Source organism: Stigmatopora argus, chromosome 12, assembly GCF_051989625.1.
Source record: "Stigmatopora argus isolate UIUO_Sarg chromosome 12, RoL_Sarg_1.0, whole genome shotgun sequence".
NCBI lineage: Eukaryota > Metazoa > Chordata > Actinopteri > Syngnathiformes > Syngnathidae > Stigmatopora > Stigmatopora argus.
The window spans coordinates 3,288,987-3,309,867 of NC_135398.1; the positions used below are offsets into that span (position 1 = coordinate 3,288,987).

Below are 20,881 nucleotides of genomic sequence, written 5' to 3' on the forward strand. Positions count from 1 at the left end.
CTCCAACATTCTAATAAATACATAAAAGTTAAATACAACCAAACTCTATTAAGCCAAAATAATATAATCTTAATTCCCTCACTGACTTCTACTTACTTACCACGAAGATGCATAACACAGCACTTTTATTTCCAATTTCCCCCCAAAATTACCTTGGTCCATTGCCATAAAATCCTCCCAGCGGACACGAGTTTTTTCACCATGGCTGTTATATCTGGTTTGAACTTCCTGCACTCGTGAAAATAGCCGCATCCGATCACACCTGCACGCCATGGCGAACAAGGCAGCTCGTAAATGTTGTCATTTGAACGGCAGCATTGGGAAGAAGAATCGTTACCGAAGATCTTGTCAATAGAGGTATTGGAAGGCAGGGTGCAGTTGAAGACAGTAAATTGCCTCTTGAGCCTCTGCGGGATGTCATTTCGTCCGCCCCCGGGATGAATCATGGCGCCCAGCATTTGGACGTCCACGATGGTGATGAAGTCGCCTGGTTTGTCCAGATTGTACATGCCGGTCATTTCCATCATTTGCCGGACTATCTCGTTGGTTATCTGGGAAAGAAAGGTACATGCCATCAATTTAGCTGGAAAATGTACATTCTAATCAAATATTTGAATGTTTGTGCTGGAAATGACAGAAAAAAAATCCAAATTTTTGCATCACTTTCCATCTGTGGACATACAAAGTTTGGGTCAAAGTGAATTTTGTACAAAATAGCATTTTATTCTAGAAATCACCCTAAAAAGAAACATTGGCTTAAAATACTTTACAGTCAAACCCTGCACATTTGTGGTTTAGCAATCTGTTATCTTATATCGGGGAGGATTTTTTTTAGTACTCCACCTTTGGTTTATCCAAAAGTGTAGCAAACATAAAATGCAATACATAAGCCTTCATTGGGGGAAAAAAACACAAACCTGATCCCCCCATTCGTTGACAAGAGGCATATTGATGTCATCAACAAATACCGACATTCTGCGTCCCCCCGGGGGTCCGTAGGTGCTGCCGATTCTCTTCTCAATGTAGCTCTCAATCGTGCGCTATTGCAACAAACAATGCTTAATCAAATCAAACAGAAGCAGAAGCATTTCTGTCTTTTTTTTTAAAATTAATTTTCTTAAAAAATATCTGTATGCTCCAGAGACGTATTTTTCGGACTATAAATTGCAATTTTTTTTCACCGTTTGGCTAGCCCTCCAACTTTACTCAAGTGCAACTTAGGTGTTTTATTTTATTTTTTCACTCTGACCACCAACAGCCTGTTGTTTTTTTTAGGCTGTAGATATCTGAAAAACTTAACAGATACTTATTGAGCAAAATGATCTCCATTTTACTATTGATACTTTAATGTATGTTTGTTCTTGGTTTTGTGATTATATAAAAAATTGCCCTCCTAAAATGCGACTTGCATATAATAATAATAATAATAATCGGACATAGGCTTTGGCATCGTAATTGACTCGACAAAAGCCTAATTGTCATCATACCCAGAAACTGCGTATGACGAAATTTGCCATTCTACCTGAAACATGATGGGTTCGGTGGCAGAGGAGAAGTTGAGCGACTTGAACAGGTCCGTTTCGGGGTCAAATTTTTTGGCGTGGCTTTTGATCATCACCGTCTTGGCCGTCCCTTGCTCACCAATGAGCAAGACGGCCTGCAGAGTTTTGAAATGCAATTTTCAGGTATCGAATCATTGATCAAGTGGTTTCAAAAACACGGCTGACCTTGTATTGCTTGGCGATAGTTTCAAGCAAAAAAGCCGTCCTGGTGTTATCCACGTTGGGCACAAGGATGGAAGAGTAGTCTGGCACAGAATCGGTCGGATACTCAAATTCCCCTACGTGCTCGTTCCAGTGACACCACTGACCTGTAAGTGCAATGCAAACAATTCTGCTATTTTTTTATTTATTTTTTTCAAAGTAGCTTTAAAATGAGTGTGGCAACAAACCATTGTTTTTGGATCCCCAAACATACTAAACTCTACCAATACATTTTAAGGGGGGAATTTTTTATTTTTTGTATTTTTAGTACTATATTATTGAATACTCGACTTGGACACTGCTTAACTTTAATTAATTTGCATTTGGGGAGAAAATTCAGGCCCCAAAAAGCCCAAATAACTTCACAAAATTCATTCATTCATTCATTCATTTTCTCGTCTCATTTTCTGAACCGCTTTATCCTCATTAGGGTCGTGGGGGGTGCTGGAGCCTGTCCCAGCTGACAGCCAATCACAAGGCACACTCAGACAAACAACCAGTCACTCATAGCTCAGGGTAATTTAGAGTGTCCAATCAGCCTACCATGCATGATTTTGAAATGTGGGAGGAAACCGGAGTACCCGGTGGAAACCCACGGAGAACATGCAAACTCCACACAGGTGGACGTTACCTGGATTTGAACCCAGGACACCAGAGCTGTGAGGCAGAAGCGCTAACCACCGTCGCCAACTTCACAAAATAAAAATATAATTAAAAAATCAATCAAAAATCAAATTAAATATATTAAATAGTAATATGGATAGGACGTCTACTAGTGATATTTACATTGGCGAGGGAGCATCTTGGCCAGAGGAAGAACTCATTTCATTTTTCATGTAATGTAAAGAATACTCAATGAAAGAGTACAGCATTTTTTGGAGACATACCATCTGCCCCCACCATGTATTCAAACATAGTCTCTCCCTCCTGCGTCTTAGGAAGATCAATGTTACTTTCGTGTTCTCGGACAAAACCCTCCATTTTGTCACGGTCCTCCAACTCCAAAAGGGCTCCAAGGCTCCACATTAGACCGAAGACAAAGAGGCGCTCTAAATGTTTATCGTTGACCAGGCCTCCCATCTGCTTGGTTGGGATGAGGCCTTCCAACAAATTGCAAGACTACAAAAAAAATTAATCCATAACTAGGTATACAGCGCAGGCACTATCTTTTGCTTTCCGTACCTGCATGATGTAGTTGCACTCCAAAAATGGCATCTTGGGTTTGAGACTCTGCCTCATGAATGAATATGCATCCCAAAATATCCTATCGTACAGAGCAATGATGTTCTCAGCTTCTTCTGGGTTACGCTTGTTTGTCCATCCCTAAGGAAAGCAGACAAACGCTGCCAATCCCACATACAAAAAAAGTTCAAGCGTGTGTGGTTCTGTTTTTTTGTACCTTGAGGATTGGTTCCCAGCTCAGAGCAGAGGAGCTCATGAACACCATCCCCACACGCGACACAGTGGCGGGGGAGGCATTCTCAATGTTGTGCACCTCAAATACCAGTTTGCAGGCAGGCGACATGGTGATACGGTCGCCGTTGGCCAACGTCAGGGTTTTATTGTCATCCAGCACCGAATTGAGGTTCTCAATCCAGATGGCGTCTACTGGACCGTCCAGCACAATCCATATGATCTCCCCTAAAAGGGAAATCATTTTTAGTAAAATTCATCAGTCTGGGAAACAGCCGTATTTTTCATAGCTGCTTCTACTGTACTTTGTTATCACTAGTGCCAATCCCATTTATCTGATTTATTTATGTATGCAAGACTGAGGTGATAACTGTCTATATATTGATCTCTGTACCGTACTTTCAGGACTATAAGGCACACTTTTTTCATAGTTTGATCTGGGCTGCAACTAATACTCAAATGCGACATATATAATTTTTTTTTCTTTCTTACCACTGCTGCACTGTTTTTTTTGAGTTTATAGTTTTCTCAAAAATTGTAAATGTTACCTTAGTGTAATGCGGAGTGGTGCGCCTTACAATGCGGTGCGCCTTATATATGGAAAAAACATTAAAATGTGTCATTCATTGAGGGTGCGCCTTATAGTCGTAAAAATACGGTACCTACGTTTTTTACTTTGTTCTTTGTGCATTCTTTGGTTAGTGTGACTTACTAGTCTGAAAAATATGGTAATTTTGTGACAGCATTTATCGACACGTTATCTTTAATGCCACAGATGAACATTTTATCCTAATCAGTCATTCGTTCGTTATCTGAGCCGCTTGTCCTCACAAGGGACACGTTCGGGGGTGCTGGATCCTATCCCAACCAACTTTGGGCAGTAGGCGGGGACACCCCAAATTGGTGGCGAGCTAAGGTTTATTTCATTTTTGGATTTTGTTTTATGCTTCCATTGTAAATAGAATTGAGAACATTACAACTTGGAAATAAATTTGACCTTTCTTGGCTTTAAGCGTCCTCCTCCACAGGGTGGAGAAGATGCCATCGGTCCAGTCGTTGGTGGCCGCGTCGAGACGGCCGAACATTTGTGGCGCGGTGATGGCCTTGGGGTTCATGCGCATCTCCCTGTGCGGGGTCCCGCACTCGGTCAGCGCTCGCATGAGGATATTGATGACGGCCGTCTTGCCCGCCCCGCTCGGCCCCAGCGTCATGAGGCCGTGACGCACCAGGGAAGACTCGTAAAGCTGTCGTCGAGAGATATGAAGGTTGAGATCGGTTCAGAGCGACACGTTTTTGCCATACCTGAACCAGTTTCAGGTTCCAGTTGGGGTGGTTGACCAAAGCAGCGAGGTCCACTTGATTATTGACGGCGGCTTGAAGCTCATTGTAGGTGCTGTTGTCTAGTTTGATGCCGGGAAACAAGTCGTTGATGAGACTGAGGAAAAGAGGCTCGTCTTCATCCACCTGAAAGAGGGTTTCCCATTTATAGCGTGCGTCTACAAAACTATCTCATCATAGAATGCTGTATTTTTTGGACTACCGTATTTTGCTGTTTAATATAAACCCCCCATTAAATATACCTGGGTATATTAAACGGCAGGGGTATATTAAATGGCGCACAAACGGGAAGGTAAGATCCACTACGCACTTTTATGCCGTGACGGGGTGCAGACTAAAACGACTTACTGCTCAGATTAAAACTACTTACAGCTGAATAAAGTCTGACTTGGAATTTTAATGAACTTAAGTATCTATAATTATGTCCCCATGAACACCATACAAATCTTGCCAAAAAAGCTGAGTTGCCGTTTAATATACCCGGGTATATTTTGGGGTGATGTGTTAAACTTGATGTCTAGTTTTTCTAATTGCTGTTTTGTGCTCTGCATTTTCAGAAGAAAAAAAGAATATTGAATATGTCTCTTAGTATTACTTGATTGCAAATGTTTAATAGTTTTAATTGTATGCTGGGAAGGTTATATTTATTAACATTTTTTTACTTAATATAATTTAGATATTTACTAAGTAATTTCACATTCATAATTTGGATTTTATTAAGTAATTTCACATTTACACGCAAGTTCAATTATTTTTGCTACTTTTGGGTGTGTAGAATGAATGTTTACATTTTAGTGCATATATGTGTGTGGGTTTGTTAAATTATATATATTTTAAAAAATCAGTTAATCCCAAAATTGTTAATGGTCAAAGTGTTCTTGTTGCAATAGCAGTGTAGCATTGAAACAAGCTGTCGATTTGTATTGTAAAAACAACGGTGGCCCTTTAAACGACTGTCTTTGGTGTTAATATACCCGGGTATATTAAACGGCAAAATATGGTATAAGTCGCACTAGCCCCAAAAAATGCACAAAGGGGGAAAAATACATTGCACTGGAGTATAAATTATACAACATTATATGTTAAATTAGTAGTAAAACAGGGAACACCAGTGAAAACAAGCACCTGTTAATGTAACATAATTGTTTTTTTTGGATAACAGTAGTCTAAAAACAGTATAAAAAGCTGTTGGCAGTCAGTAAAAAAAAAAAAAGACATAAGTAGCAGGCCCAGCTAATCTAGGTGAAAATGTGCGATTTATAGTCCAGAAAATACGGAATTACGATACGGCCCGATTATAAGACGATGTTTTTTGCATTGCAGTAAGACTAAAAAAAGTGGGGGTCGTCTTATATTCGGGCCAATACGGTACAGAGGTGCACTTAAGTAATACCAGTTTCGAGAGATTCATGTCACGTAGCACTCTCATGACGGTGCTGGACTCGGAATCGTCAGGCCGCGCCCTCTTGCACGCCCCCAGCGTCCTCAACACGGACAGGATGTTCCTCAGGCCAAAGTCGTAGTGCACCTGAAAATCAGCAAGGCGAAGTTGGGAAGGCGACTTTTTTCAAAAAGCAAACGCTATTCTACCTCACTTGTTTTGTAAGTTGCTCTTCACACAGTTTATAAAGCACAAAGAATTTCTGAGCAAGGAGGACATTCTCGTTGAATCCACAACTAGCCAGTTTGACCCTCATGATGATCTGTCAAGGAGAGGACAGAAAAAAATGCCCAGGGATAAAAATTGGAACGTAGAAAGCTCCGGTGAATAAATCAAGGAAAATCCCTGATGTATACCTGTCGATCGGGTACCATCATGGAGACGGTCCTGAACTGTACTTTTAAGTTTTCGGGAAGTTCCTGACGACCGGCATAACCGGGATTCTAGGCAGAGAATGACGTTTTGACCTTTATTGTCACTTATTGGATTGGTCATCTATCTATATGTATATTTATTACCATGGTGATGAAGAGGCCAAACTCTGGATTCAGGTCCACAACATCTCCATCGGTGAAGATAAAAGAGGTCTTGTGTGTTTTGCGAGCAACCAAAACAATGTAAATTTGCTGAGCAGCGACGGACAAAACCGGGAGATCAATCCTATTGAATTCGTCAAAACAGCCCCACGAGCCCGACTGTGCGAGTCCTGGAAAAAAAAGCAAAGCAACCATTAAAAGGGTGGTTGAAACAAAAATAAAATGGGCACCTTGAGATTTTTTTTGTCTACCAAATTTCACCACCCCAAAAAATGACCACCATTTGGAATGCAACCAAACATGAATTTGACTTAACATTTTTTGGGGGGGGATAAGTCTACCAATAAAGAAATGCCCCCCCCCAAATCCAAATGTCACTAATATAAGAAGCTTGCAAGGACTGAACTTTTTATAAATTCTGCAGAACCAATTTTCAAACAATACAAATTCTGATGACTTCCTTTTTGTCGAAAATGACCAAAACAAAGCCCCGATAGGGCAAACGCAATATGACAAATTTTTAGGGGTTGAATAATTTTCACACAATTTCAACATTTTTTTTGTACGATAAAAACGAAATTAAAGGTACTATGAATAATGATAAAAACAAAAATGACAGCACTCATATAATTTTCCATTCCGAAAATAAATTTGGCAATCCAGTCTAGATGTTTTTTTTCTTCCATTTCAGTGCCTCATTTTTTCAGCAATTCTGGCAATTCTTCGCTGCGTTAGCTAGCAAACGTTGACAGAACGACTAATATACCGTTATATACCTTTATATATCCTGCCAAGTCCCCTGAAGTCCATCTGGTCGGAGCAATTAAAGACCACCACGTACTTTCCCAGGCACCGACCCATATCCTTGGTGGTCTCTGTCTTCCCGGTCCCGGCTGGCCCGGCGGGGGCTCCTCCCATGCTCATGCCCAGGGCCTGGGACAGTGTAATGTAACACCTGTATCAAAAATCAAAAAGCCTTTATTGTCATCATACACAGCTGCGTATAACGAAATTGGTGGTGCTACTCCACAAAGTGCGTTTTCCCAGTTAAAAAAAACATAAATAGTGAAATAAAAGTATAAAAAGTCACATCCCGGCTAGGTAAATTCTAAAATATTGCACAGTCTAAGATATTGCACACTGTTATTGCACACCCCGAAGTTATTGCACAGAAGGGATTGTGTGTCGTGCTAAAGCAAGTTCAGAGTCCTGATGGCTGTGGGGAAAAAACTGTCCTTAAGTCTATTTGTCCGTGCTTTGTGAGACCTGTAGCATCTACCAGAGGGCAGCAGTTGGAACAGGTTGTGACCAGGGTGGTATTGGTCCCTGACAATGTTCCTGGCTCTGCTGAGGTGGCAAGGGCTGGCAATGGGAAACCATGACTATACACAGCCAATAGAGAAAAGAGTTGGGGTAATGACTATGAAAAACCAAAACTATGTCTTGCCTGTCAGTTAATGGTGTGATGACCAGACGGTCAGTACAGCCGAGGTACTCGTTCTGATAAATAAAGTCGACATTGGTGATGGACACGATGACTTGATCCTTGTCGGCATTGTAGGCAAACCTGCTTTGCTTCAACCACTCAAAGTCATTGGTAGATTTGACTGATTTTGCCACCTGAGGATTAAAAAAAATGTGTATTCACGCACTGCACGAAGGAAGCAAATTGAAAACTAAACAGCGAATTGGGAGCAAGCTCACCAGCTCTTCAAAGATGTCACTCTGGTGGACGTGGATGGTGACCAGGGTCTCGTACTTGACCCTGTCAAACTTGGTCAAGTCGTAGGTGGTCTGCTTGATCAGCATTCGTAAGAGGTTCAGGAATTTGTTTTTGGTATAGATCATGGCCTCCTTGCTGTATTCGGCACCTTCCAGGGCCTCTTCCGAGTCTCTTGTCCAGAGCATTTGGATTCCCAGGAGGCCCACCTAAGACACCAAATACAACCTTGGTCAACCATTCATTCGCCAGCAAAACAATGATGATTTTCTTCGAGAAAAAAACAAAAAACAAAAATGATTCACCAGACCTGTGCTTGGAACTTGTCAAGAAAAGGTATGAGCTCAAAGTCTTCATCGTTGATGACGTCATCCGCCGATTTGATGACCGTGTGCAGTGACGACTGCTGTTCTAACAGTAGCTTCCCCAGCCAGAGCTCCACTGCACCCTGAGCCAAGACTGGTTTGTCCAGCTGAAAGAATAAGACATACCGTATTTACTCGCATATAAGCCGCCCGGGGTATTAGCCGCACCCTCAAAACGGCCTTACAATTGTCAAATTTTACAATTTCTCGCATATACGCCGCCCGGGGGTATTAGCCGCACCCTCAAAACGGCCTTAAAATTGTCAAATTTTACAATTTCTCACATATAAGTCGCCCACGGGTATTAGCCGCACTCTTAAAATGGCCTTAAAATTGTCAAATTTTACAATTTCTCGCGTATAAGCCGCACCCTGATTCACAATTTTCACCTCTATATTCATGGTGTTAATAGGGAGTACACATGTGTTACTTTGAAGGGAAAATCTTAAGAAAAATCATCGCACGTGGTATTTCTGAGATACTGCATGAATCAAAAGCACATTCTTAGGGTCAATATCATAAGGAAGTTAATATGCCTGTCTTTGTAAATGCAAAATATCAAGTTATTCAATTTGAAAAGTCTATCTTGATAAGAGCCTGATGCTTTTAAATGACAGAAATGACATTTTTCTTCTGGTGTTATGGCATTCCGTCTTTGTCACCTTGCAGTTTCGTGCATGGCGTCTTTTTATCCGCATATAAGCCGTACCCTCGATTCTGTCATCATTTTTTTTGTCGGACAAATACGGCTTACATACGAGTAAATACGATAAATTTATTTAATTAGTCATCACAACTGAAATGAGGTCGAACATTTGTAAATCCATAATGTCAAATTCAACAAATAGCATACATACCGGTAGTTTCTCAGATTCTTGGGACAGGACGGCTAAAATGCTGTCGTACTCATTGGCGTCAAACTCGGCTTCATTCACATTGTCAAACACTCCAAGAAGATGCGTCTGAAGTGATTAAAAAGAAAATGTTGTTTTCATACATTTAGATTCATTGATTCCTAATATATTTGGTTTCCCACAGTCAAGATAATCTATCAACAATGAAACACCATACACAGTGGTACCTCCACCTACGATCAGCTCGTGGTACGACGAAAATTTCGATCAAATAATTCGCCCGCGATACGATCAAAATTTCGAGATGCGACCAAGCCAGGTGGCCATGACATGAGAGGCTGTTTATCATTGTAGTCTTTTTTTGCCGCATCTCTTTCGTGTATAACAGATATCTATGAGCACTGAACGATTTATTCAGACGAGGGTGGGCAAAAAGAGGGCTTTCTGGGTAATGAAGTGTACTCGTACACACAACACTGCCCAATTTTACTTCAATTAAACACATTTTATTACTATTAAACCACTAGTTATGTGTTACTTTGTTAACAGATGGCGAATTAGAAGAAATAAAACATTTTTTCCAATCCACTATCCTGTTTTGGTGTTTTTTCAGAGGGTTGGAACGAATTAATTTGTTTTTAGTTCATTTCAATGGGAAACGTCCGCTCGAGTTACGAAAAGCTTGACATACGATCTCAGTCCCGGAACGGATTAAGATCGTATGTCGAGGTATCACTGTATTCCAACATTTTTTTTAGTCTTACGATGATTAAAAAATCCACTTACCTGAATCGTGTGTGAATCGCTAGCTTGTCCGAGGATTTCCAGGAGCGCTGGATCAGAGACGAAGAAGAATCTTGGGAACAGGAGCCGCTTTTTCTCGAGGTAGCTGTGTGGTGTTAACACTTCTTTAGAATCACCCGAAGATGTATCGGCTTAATCGTGCAAAATCATGAGATTATAACACTAATGTCTAAAAATAGGAAATTAAATTGAAAACATCGGAAAAAGTCCAAAAAACGGGCTGCCTCCAATTGGAACAAATCAGTTTTTTATATAACTATGAAAAAAAATGTTTACCCCGTCAGGGATTTCTGACAAAAGTCTAGCTGCTTCTGAAGATCCGGCAGAATCTCCCCCAACATTGGATCTCCGGCACAGCACTCCACCACATTTGGGACTTCTTTGGCCCGCTGCATGACGTTAATCCACGTCGAGTCTATTTGCTGAAAGCGCTCCGCTTCCTTGACAGATGGGAATATGCGTTTCAGTGCAAAATACACACGAGTTAACTCAAGTACAAGGGGAAAACACGCCAATCCAAGATCCAATCAAAACCGATGACAGCAGAGCAGACAAATACGCCACGTGGATCAGTCGCTTAAATGATCCATTGTCAGCTTCTTAGAAACAAGGGAACTTTACCTGAGGCAGATCTTTGGCGATGTCACCTCCGACGAACACGGCCTCCAAGTAAATCCACAGATTTTGCACGATGACCCACTGCTCAATCACGTCGGTTGAGACGGACAGTTTTGAGACCCAGTCCTGGATTTCAGCTTTGTAGAATGTGCAGTAGCTGCAAAAAAGACAGACGATCATCCGACGGTTTAGTTAAAATTCCGGATTATGCCGAGTCATTATAATTGAATTCCTTCTGCATCTAAACCTATAAATCAGTTGTTTAATGCGTACGTACCGTATTTTCACGACTATAAGGCACACTTAAAAGCCTTAAATTTTCTCCAAAATAGACAGGGCGCCTTATAATCCAGTGCGCTTTATATATGGACCAATACTAAAATTGTTATCACGATAAAATAAAATAAATCAGTGGATAGGGTACCACATCCTCTACAGCTCTCACAACCACGGCAAGCAGCCCCTGACTCTACTATTTCCCCGTAGAAAAAGTACTGCGCAGTGACTGCTGGGATATAGAGTTCTTTTGTCAATACACCCAGTATGACGGCGAGCACACTAATTTGGTGCTCGCCGTCATTCCGGCTGGATTTACAAAAGAAATCCTGCCGCTAGATGTTGGCGTCAACAGAGCATTCAAAGCTAGACTGCGAACTATATATATATTAGATATGGATAAATATCAAACCGCAACAGCTCTGGCAACTATGGCAAGCAGCCCCAGACTCTATTTCCGGTGCGTCAGTGAATGCTGAGATATCTAAAACGGTGTTGCATTTCGGTTGATCGAGCACATTAATTCTATGTTCGTCGTCATTCCCATTGGAAGTTTCAACTGTGGTCCAAGCTGTCAGGAAGGCAGAAATTACTGACTCGATTAATGACGACTTTGGTGAGATGCCCACCTGTTCAACATGAGTTATTATACTATTGCTGTGTCACGAAAATACTAATACTTTAACCTCGGAAAAAAAAAATACTGTTGTTTATTCATGTTGTGAGTGAATGGAGTTGGATTTGTAATCTATTAATAAAGTTTGGCTAACTGTTTTGTTGACATTCCCTTTAGCGCAGCACCATCCAGTGGGTGCGCCTTTAAATGCGATGCGTCTTGTGTGTGTGTCAAATACAGAAATAGCACTCGTTACTGACACTGTGCCTTTAAATGCGATGCGCCATATAGTCGTGAAAATACGGTATATATCTTCCTTTCTTACCGGTTGCTAAGCAGCGACCCCAGGACCATCAAACTGTCCTCCAAAGTAGTGAGGATCTCCGTGGTGTCCCCACCTCGCAACATGAGCTCCCCCCTGTCCTTGAAGTCCGCCCTCGTCAGGTTCATGTCGTGCCACACTGTTTTCACGCCTGTCAATTTGGCTTCGATGTCTCTCTCTTTTACAGCAGATATGCAAATGTCCTAAAAAAAATGCAGAGAAGGAAAAACCCAGCGAGTGAGGTGGCGAATGGCGACGGGAGAAGCCGGCGGGCTGACCTCGATGTCGTCCTTGTACTTCAACAACGGGGCTTCCATGATGTTGTCCAGCGTGCAGGTGGGCGACTCCACCTCAAACGTGTGTCCGGTCAAGTTGGAGATCTGATCCCAATGCCTGCGGATCATGGATTTGTTGGTCATCATCTCCAGCAGAGGACACAGTTCGCTGAAGTCGTCGATGGTCTTCTTCAGATCCATGAAAGCTTGCCACTCCTTCAAGCCCTTGGGCAGACGGCGGCACCTGGGAATGGGAGAAACGCTTGCTTCAGTTCAATCGTTGGCTGACAGACAAATCAGATCTAAGGTTTTCGTAAAGCCGACCAACAACCAGAGTAATACCGTCAGAGCAAGGGTGTCAGACTCGGGTTGGTTCGCGGGCCGCATTAACGTCAACTCGATTTTATGTGGGCCGGACCATTTTAGATATAATATTTAGATTTTTTTGTATAAATGGATTAAAAGAACTGGATTAAAAGCCCTGAATATTCAGGATTTTATAGATCTAAAACAATGTTTATTTTAGCTTTATATATATATATTTTTAGATTTTACAAAATGATTTTTGAACTAAAAACACAGAAAAAAATGGATTAAAAAATTACAATTATTGATTTAAAAGGGGGGAAATCAGGAAATTTAATATACATCTATACTCTTCATTTTAATTTGATCCTAAAACAGAAAGTCGGCACTCATGATTTACTTTCCCGGGCCACACAAAATGATGCGGCGGGCCAGATTTGGCCCCCGGGCCGCCACTTTGACACCTGTGCGTCAGGTTTAACATTTGCTCAATCATAATAATCAAGAGCATTTTTCCACTAAGAACACAGGAACAAAACACATGACGGCTAATAAAAGTTTTTAAAGTGCAGATTCGGTGACATTGCTCCTGGTTTATATATATTCTCGCATATAAGCCATACCCTTAAATTTCCAATTTCCCCCATATAAGCCGCCCCCTGATTCACAATTCTCACCTCTATATTCATGGTTTTAATAGGTTGTACAAATGTGTTACTTTGAAAGGAAAATCTTAAGAAAAATCATTGTGCGTGGTATTTCTGAGATACTGTATAAATCGATTGCTGGATTTGCTGTTTTTTTCACGTTTTATGCAAGATACGGTTGTTGTTTTTTCTTAAATTTCCTTCATAGACGTCAAAATAAATTTTGTTAAGCCTTTTATCTGTTTATCCTTTCTCTATTTTGAAATAAATGACCATATCGACCGCATTGCCTTGCATTATGGCGTTTCATCCTTGTCATCTTGCAGTTTCGTGCATGTCAAGTCTAATTTGTGCGCATATAAGCCGTACCCTTGATTCAATCATTTTCTTGAGCGACAAATACAGCATATATGCGAGAAAAAACAGTAAGAAAATATATTTCTTTGTTTTCCCTGATAAAAACGGCTGTATTATATAAATATGATAGAAATGTATGACAAATCACATCGAAAATTTGCTAGTATTATTTCTAAAGGGACCCTTAGAGGCTCAGAGTTGAAAGAATGATTTAGTGGTTGGGGCTTAAAGGGTTAAAAAAAAAAGACAAAACCTGTTCTGAAAGTCCATTAGCTCATTATTGATCTTTTCAATATCCACTTGCGTCCACAAAAGCTTGTTGTGACCGGTGATGGTCTTCATCACAGCGTCGTACAAGCCGTAGAGCTTTTGGAGCAAATCCAGTTCTTTCCTAGGGGGAGAAAAAAATAATGTTATTGAGAGATAGATATCTTATTTTCATTCCATGAGTGTGGATCCTTGCTTACTTTTTATTTTGAAGGCACTCGTAATCAGAGACAGGCAGCCCCAGAAGCTGTTCGCCAGAGTTGTATGTGGTAAAGTTCCGCCACAGCTCAGAGAATCTAGCCTTGAGTAGGACAAATGTGAGAAAATTAATAAATAAAAGAAAGAAAGGGGATGTCAGTTGGATAAGGATGGAAAAGATTTTTATATACGTATTAGTACCGGTGAGTATGTTGACTAGATAGGCGAGGTAAATGTAGTAATTGAGTGGGTACCGGTGGGTATGTTGACTTGATAGGCGAGGTAAATGTAGTAATTGAATGGAAACAAAGGCAAACATTTACAAGACTCAAGTCAATTTTTTCAGGGGGGAAAAATTCAAATATTTTGTAAAAATTCAAATATTTTGTAAAAATTCAAATATTTTGTAAAAATTCAAATATTTTGTAAAAATTCAAATATTTTGTAAAAATTCAAATATTTTGTAAAAATTCAAATATTTTGTAAAAATTCAAATATTTTGTAAAAATTCAAATATTTTGTAAAAATTCAAATATTTTGTAAAAATTCAAATATTTTGTAAAAATTCAAATATTTTGTAAAAATTCAAATATTTTGTAAAAATTCAAATATTTTGTAAAAATTCAAATATTTTGTAAAAATATTTGCCTTTTTTTCTTTTGGAATGTTGATACGATGAGAGTTAGGATCATTTTTTGTTTTGTTTTGGAAAAAACAAGTCTCTTTTTCAAAGAACAAATGCAATTTTTGTGTAAATCTCAAAGATGGAATTCCTATTTTTAAACCAGAAATGAAAAACAAGCACAAGTACCTGAAAGACCTGCAGCCTACGGCTGGCTTCTTTTGGTTCTATTCCTTCAGCCATTGGGCCATCCTGTAGTGTGACAAGAGATCAGTTTTAATATGCAAATAACTGCATTATTGACTCACAGAGGCTTTTTCCGCTTACAATGTCGTATTCATCCATATAGGTGGTGACATCTTGTTCGAAAACGCCGACATGTTCGAGTAGGTCCTGCTTGAGGGCGGGCTGCATGCAGAAAAGCTGATCCTGAACGGACATCTTGGAAGTAAAAACAAAGATTAAAATGAGCAGTAGGAACCAACACAAGGGGGGCTGGACCTGAACGTTGAGTTTGAATACCTGACCTCTTCCCTCTATCTTGAATGGATAAATGAGATTGGGGTAAATTCCTTGGTAATACAGTAATCCCTCGAATACCGCGGCTTCAAGTATCGCGGTTTCACGTCATTGCGTTATTTTTTCTGGGGGAATTTATTTTAGTTAATTACATTTTTTTTGTAAATTCATAAAAAGGTGAAAATCCACGCTGAAATTCATAAGGGGAAGCCACTCCCCTGTCCTCCGCTTGCTACCAGAACTCAGCACTGAAGTTAAAAAAAATACATATAGATATATATATATATATATCTTTTTTAAATAGGGGTGACCCTACTTCGCGGTTTTTCGTTTATCACGGCCATGTCTGGTCTACTTTAACCGCGATAATTAGATTAGATTAGGTAACTTTATTCATCCCGTATTCGGGAAATTTCATTGTCACATTAGCAATAGGGTGAGAATACAGACAGGAAAAGACATTTTAGACATAAATAAATAGGTAATAAATAAGTTGATGAATAAATAAATAAGCGTGTTGCTGAAATATATATATATATATATATATATGTTTATATGTATATATATATATATGTATATATATACATACACATATACATGCATATACATATATATATATACATATAAATCGAGGGATTACTGTAATAGTTTGATAAATCTATTCTTGCTTAGAACCAAAACGCCATGAAATTTCATGCGTGCACCTAGATAAGACATGCCCACCCAAATTTATAATAGTGAAAATGGTGTTGAGATTTTGTTGTTGTTGTAGTACTATAGAGTAAATTATGGAATGGACACTATTGAGTTAATGATGGAAAGCTGTGCAGATTCAAGCATTATTATCAACAAATATCTTACAGCTTTGGAAAGCAGCCTGGTGAAGAAACGACTCAGTCCGTACACCTCGGTTGGTTCTTTTTCCGTCATTTCAGCTTCGTAGAGGATCAGCACATCATAAGCGTCCTAGAAATCCAGAAAAGGGTACTTTTGCAATCTCGTCGAAAAGCAAGCAAGAGAAAGAAAGAGCACTTCATACTTGCGTGGAAATCAGCGTCAAGTCCGTGTCTATTTCGGCATCCCGCAGGTTGGCCAACGTCTTCATGGAGCAGCGGACGTCGTCCAGGTTCGTGATGGGGTGCGACAGCTGTGTGAAGCTTCTATGCGTGTGCAGGCTGATGTTAATGATATTCTTCCGGCACTCGATGCGCAGGTATTTGCACAGAAACTTCTTCCAGGACTTGGCCTCGATCATGAGAGCTTCTTTTAATTGGCCTAATTAAAAATAAAGACATGTTTAGTATCTTTTTTGGTTGAAATTCTGTATTAATAATAGTAGTAGTAGTAGTAATAATAGTAGTAGTAGTAATAATAGTAGTAGTAGTAATAATAGTAGTAGTAATAATAATAGTAGTAGTAATAATAATAGTAGTAGTAGTAGTAGTAATAATAATAGTAGTAGTAATAATAATAGTAGTAGTAGTACTAATAGTAGTAGTAGTAATAATAATAGTAGTAGTAATACTAATAGTAGTAGTAATAATAATAGTAGTAGTAATAATAATAGTAGTAGTAGTAATAATAATAGTAGTAGTAATAATAATAGTAGTAGTAATAATAATAGTATTAGTAATAATGATAGTAGTAGTAATAATAATAGTAGTAGTAATAATAATAGTAGTAGTAGTAATAATAGTAGTAGTAAAAATAATAGTAGTAATAATAATAGTAGTAGTAATAATAGTAGTAGTAATAATCGTAGTAGTAATAATCGTAGTAGTAAAAATAATAGTAGTAGTAAAAATAATAGTAGTAGTAAAAATAATAGTAGTAGTAATAATAATAGTAGTAGTAATAATAATAGTAGTAGTAATAATAATGATAACGATAATAATAATAATAACAATAATAATAATAATTGGACATATGCTTTGTCATCATAATTGACTCGACAAAAGCCTAATTGTCATCATAACCAGAAACTGCGTATGACAAAATTGGTAGTGCTTCTCCATAAGGTGCGTTTTCCCGGCAAAAGACCCAAATAAGTGAAAATAATTTCAGACTCGTAATTTGGCATTCTGCCGTGATGGATACATCGCATCACCCCCGATCGGATCACTTACCTCTGGAAATCATTCAAAAATGAGTGTGGGTTTCAAATTGGCATTTTCAATTTGTGTAATGGTTCCAAATGCTACAATTTTAAGATTCTAAGTTTATTTTTTTGACCTTTTTTTAAATGAAGTTTTCATTTTTTGTCCAGTGCACCGGATCATCTTAAAAACAACAACAACAACAACATTAGAAACCATTGAAGTTGTGATCTGTATTTTTTACCTGTTGACAATTGAATCATGCCAACAACGATGGTACTCTGGATCTCCTCTATTTGGCTTTCAAACACGTCGTAGTGGTGCAATTTACTTTTGATCTCCATCAAGGTCGGCTTGCTGTCAATGAAGGCCTATTAAACGAACGGACAAGCGTCACTGGACTCCGCCACCAGAAGACGCTGATGTGAATTCCCATACCTTGATGACACGCTCCTTGTCATCGCTCCAGAGCTCCTTGAACCTCTTGAAGCGATCCAATACAATGGCAGCATTGTCCCTCTGCAACTTCAGGGCCGATTTCAAGGAAAAAATGACTGCTTTGATATCCTCGTGCTTATTGACGCGAGCGTAGAAGTTCATCATCTCCCGACCTGCGAGAGCGTGGAGCGTCACGCCAACGGAACACCTTGTGGTTTCACTCTGGTATCTCACCGGCATTGGACGGGACCAGTTCGTGTCTGTATTCAACCTCCCAGCATTGAATTCCCTTGTTGACATCCAAGATAAATTCCATGATCTGGTGTATGGCGTTATGTATCTCATCTACAGTGGGGCACATCACCTGTGGAAAAACACAAGTCAAGATATTCAATGACATTTACTTGGGAAAGACCGCTCTCTAGTGGAATTTTAAAATAGTGAAGAAGCCCCACAAAATGGCCTGGTTATTATTCTGACAACATGGAATTACCGTATTTTCTCGCAGATTAGCCAACTCCGTGTATAAGCCGCACCCTTAAAATTGCCTTAAAGTCGTTGAATTTGACAATTTCTCTCGTATAAGCCGCACCCTTAAAATTGCCTTAAAGTCGTTGAATTTGAGTTTCTCTCGTATAAGCCGCACCCTTAAAATGGCCTTAAAGTCGTTGAATTTGACAATTTCTCTCGTATAAGCCGCACCCTTAAAATTGCCTTAAAGTCGTTGAATTTGACAATTTCTCTCGTATAAGCCGCCCTCTCATTCACAACTTTCAGCTCCATATTCATGATTTTAATAGGGAGTACAAATGTGTTACTTTGAAGGGAAAATCTTAAGAAAAATCATCGCACATGGTTTTTCTGAAATACTGCACATTCCGAAAGGGTGTTGCCTGCATGTAGACAAAAAGGTCAGTCAAAAAGGAAGTCACGTGACCAGTACAACCAGGAAGTTTTCGTAGCAGTCTAGTTTTTTTATCCATAGGTAAGATGGCGGCACCCTGAGCGAGCAACGCACACGTGAGTTTTTTCACGTTTTATGCAAGACACATTTTTTTCTTGAATTTCATTCATAAACGTCAAAATACATTTCGTTTAGTGTTCTGTTTATCTTTTCTCTATTTTGAAATAAATGACCATATCGTCTGTATTATCTTGCGTTATGGCGTTTCGTCTGTCAGCTTGCAGTTTCGTGCATGTCAAGTCTAATTTGTGCGCATATAAGCCGTACCTTAGTCATCATATTTTGGAGCGACAAATACGGCATATATGCTAAAAAAATAGGGTAAATCATAAAATCGATCAAATTACTCACCACATTTGGTGTCTCCAGTTTCACCTCAGATTTCATCATCGGGACCCAACCCGAGTCAGCTCTCTTCTGGAAAGAACTTCAAGTCCGAATATTACATAAAAGTATACATGCCATACACCGACAATGTATGTCAAGACGACAACAACGATATGGCAAGAAAACGACGCTTACTCAATGCCAGAGATTCGCCTCTCCACGGTCTTCAGGGATAACTTTGTCGATTCCACCAACGCGTCCAGGACCCTCGTGCCGAAAGAGTCGTATTGCTTCGTGAAGTCCTGAAATGTTTACATCTTAGCTTGAACTTCTTTTAATGCAATTCCAGTGAAGTTGGGATATTGTTCGAAACATATTTTGCATTTATAAAAAAGGCAACTACTATATTTTTTGCTCTTTTCATCCTTCTTCTGCAGATTCAAATCATTTTTTCAACAATAGCCAATGAGTTAGCGTAGTGTACCAAGGCTGGTTCACAAGTGAGCACACACAAACCTTTTCAAATCGTGTCGCTTTGTACTTCTCCGGGCCCTCTGACGTCACCCCTTCCGCAGGTTCCGAGGCCCTCTGGGTATCCTTCTGCGCTGCAATGTGAAATTAAAATGTTTTATGACTACCGTATTTTCCACACGACAAGGCACACTTTCAATGAATGGCATATCTTAAAATTTGTTTCATAAAGAAGGCACAACGGACTATAAAACACAGTAGCAGAAGTAGATGGTGGTGCTAGTGGTGGGTTGTGTTATACATCCACTAGCTGGAGTTGTAGTAGTAGTAGTGGTAGTGGTTATGAGTTGAGTTATACATTAAGTAGATGGAGCTGTGCTAAAGGGAATATTATGTAATGATAAACTAATATTGATCCACCATGCGCTTCCGCAGATTCTTCCTCCCATCAGCTGTCAGGTTCTTTAACAAAACAAATGGCTGAATGTTAAGACCTACCATATGTATACATGTCTATGTATGTATGCGTATATATGTATATGTATGTATGCGTATATATATGTATGTATATGTATGTATGCGTATATATGTATATCTACGTATGCGTATATATATGTATGTATGCGTATATATATATGTATGTATATGTATGTATGCGTATATATGCTTATGTATGCATATATATGTGTATATGTATGTATATAAATATATATATATGAATATATAAATAAATAAGCTTGTTGCTGAAATATATATATATATATATATACACACATACATACATATATATGCGTATATATATGTGTGTGTATATATATATATACATATACACACATACATATATATATGTATATATATATATGTATATATATTTCAGCAACACGCTTATTTATTTATATATTGATTCATGTATTTATTTATTTATTAACTTACTTATTACCTATCTATTTATGTCTAAAATGCCTTTCCTATTTCTGCATTCTCACCCTCTTGAAACTGTGACAATAAAATTTCCCGAATACGGGATGAATAAAGTTATCCAATCCAATCCAATCTAAGGTGCACTTTTTGAGAAAATTGAAGTCTTTTAGTTGTGCATTATAGTGTGGAAGGTACGGTACAAGTATATTTGTAAGGCATACTTGGTACATTTTAAAAGGAATTAAATCTGCGATGAATAAAAACACACCAGCACTGATTCCGCCCAGGACCTTCGTGGTTTGCTTGGACTTGTAAATGGAGTTGAACACTCTTCCCAACTTATTCACAGCTTCTTTCACATGGGAGCATTTGAGGTTCAGTTCCCTGACCCCATTTTTACACATAGT

At 39.1% G+C, this 20,881-nt stretch overlaps 1 protein-coding gene across 1 annotated transcript in view; it reads right to left on the reverse strand.

Moving 5' to 3' along the window:
• The window catches only part of LOC144085568 (dynein axonemal heavy chain 8-like), a 47,306-nt gene that overhangs the window by 19,099 nt on the left and 7,326 nt on the right, over positions 1-20,881 (reverse strand). Inside the window, exons 21-57 of the mRNA XM_077614963.1 lie at positions 20,743-20,881; positions 19,599-19,687; positions 19,278-19,384; positions 19,107-19,182; positions 18,026-18,155; positions 17,792-17,964; positions 17,598-17,724; positions 16,297-16,532; positions 16,119-16,223; positions 15,066-15,179; positions 14,928-14,990; positions 14,119-14,219; positions 13,905-14,042; positions 12,345-12,585; positions 12,070-12,269; positions 10,856-11,009; positions 10,511-10,674; positions 10,217-10,319; positions 9,434-9,538; positions 8,522-8,683; positions 8,196-8,420; positions 7,939-8,111; positions 7,268-7,446; positions 6,474-6,661; positions 6,312-6,398; positions 6,110-6,217; positions 5,908-6,042; positions 4,479-4,640; positions 4,174-4,420; positions 3,163-3,404; positions 2,946-3,086; positions 2,651-2,882; positions 1,728-1,870; positions 1,523-1,657; positions 918-1,040; positions 338-551; positions 153-262 (exon numbers count right to left, since the gene is read on the reverse strand). Of these exons, the coding sequence (XP_077471089.1) occupies positions 153-262; positions 338-551; positions 918-1,040; positions 1,523-1,657; positions 1,728-1,870; positions 2,651-2,882; positions 2,946-3,086; positions 3,163-3,404; positions 4,174-4,420; positions 4,479-4,640; positions 5,908-6,042; positions 6,110-6,217; positions 6,312-6,398; positions 6,474-6,661; positions 7,268-7,446; positions 7,939-8,111; positions 8,196-8,420; positions 8,522-8,683; positions 9,434-9,538; positions 10,217-10,319; positions 10,511-10,674; positions 10,856-11,009; positions 12,070-12,269; positions 12,345-12,585; positions 13,905-14,042; positions 14,119-14,219; positions 14,928-14,990; positions 15,066-15,179; positions 16,119-16,223; positions 16,297-16,532; positions 17,598-17,724; positions 17,792-17,964; positions 18,026-18,155; positions 19,107-19,182; positions 19,278-19,384; positions 19,599-19,687; positions 20,743-20,881 (5,571 nt within the window). The remainder of the gene's footprint in view (positions 1-152; positions 263-337; positions 552-917; positions 1,041-1,522; positions 1,658-1,727; positions 1,871-2,650; positions 2,883-2,945; positions 3,087-3,162; positions 3,405-4,173; positions 4,421-4,478; positions 4,641-5,907; positions 6,043-6,109; positions 6,218-6,311; positions 6,399-6,473; positions 6,662-7,267; positions 7,447-7,938; positions 8,112-8,195; positions 8,421-8,521; positions 8,684-9,433; positions 9,539-10,216; positions 10,320-10,510; positions 10,675-10,855; positions 11,010-12,069; positions 12,270-12,344; positions 12,586-13,904; positions 14,043-14,118; positions 14,220-14,927; positions 14,991-15,065; positions 15,180-16,118; positions 16,224-16,296; positions 16,533-17,597; positions 17,725-17,791; positions 17,965-18,025; positions 18,156-19,106; positions 19,183-19,277; positions 19,385-19,598; positions 19,688-20,742) is intronic.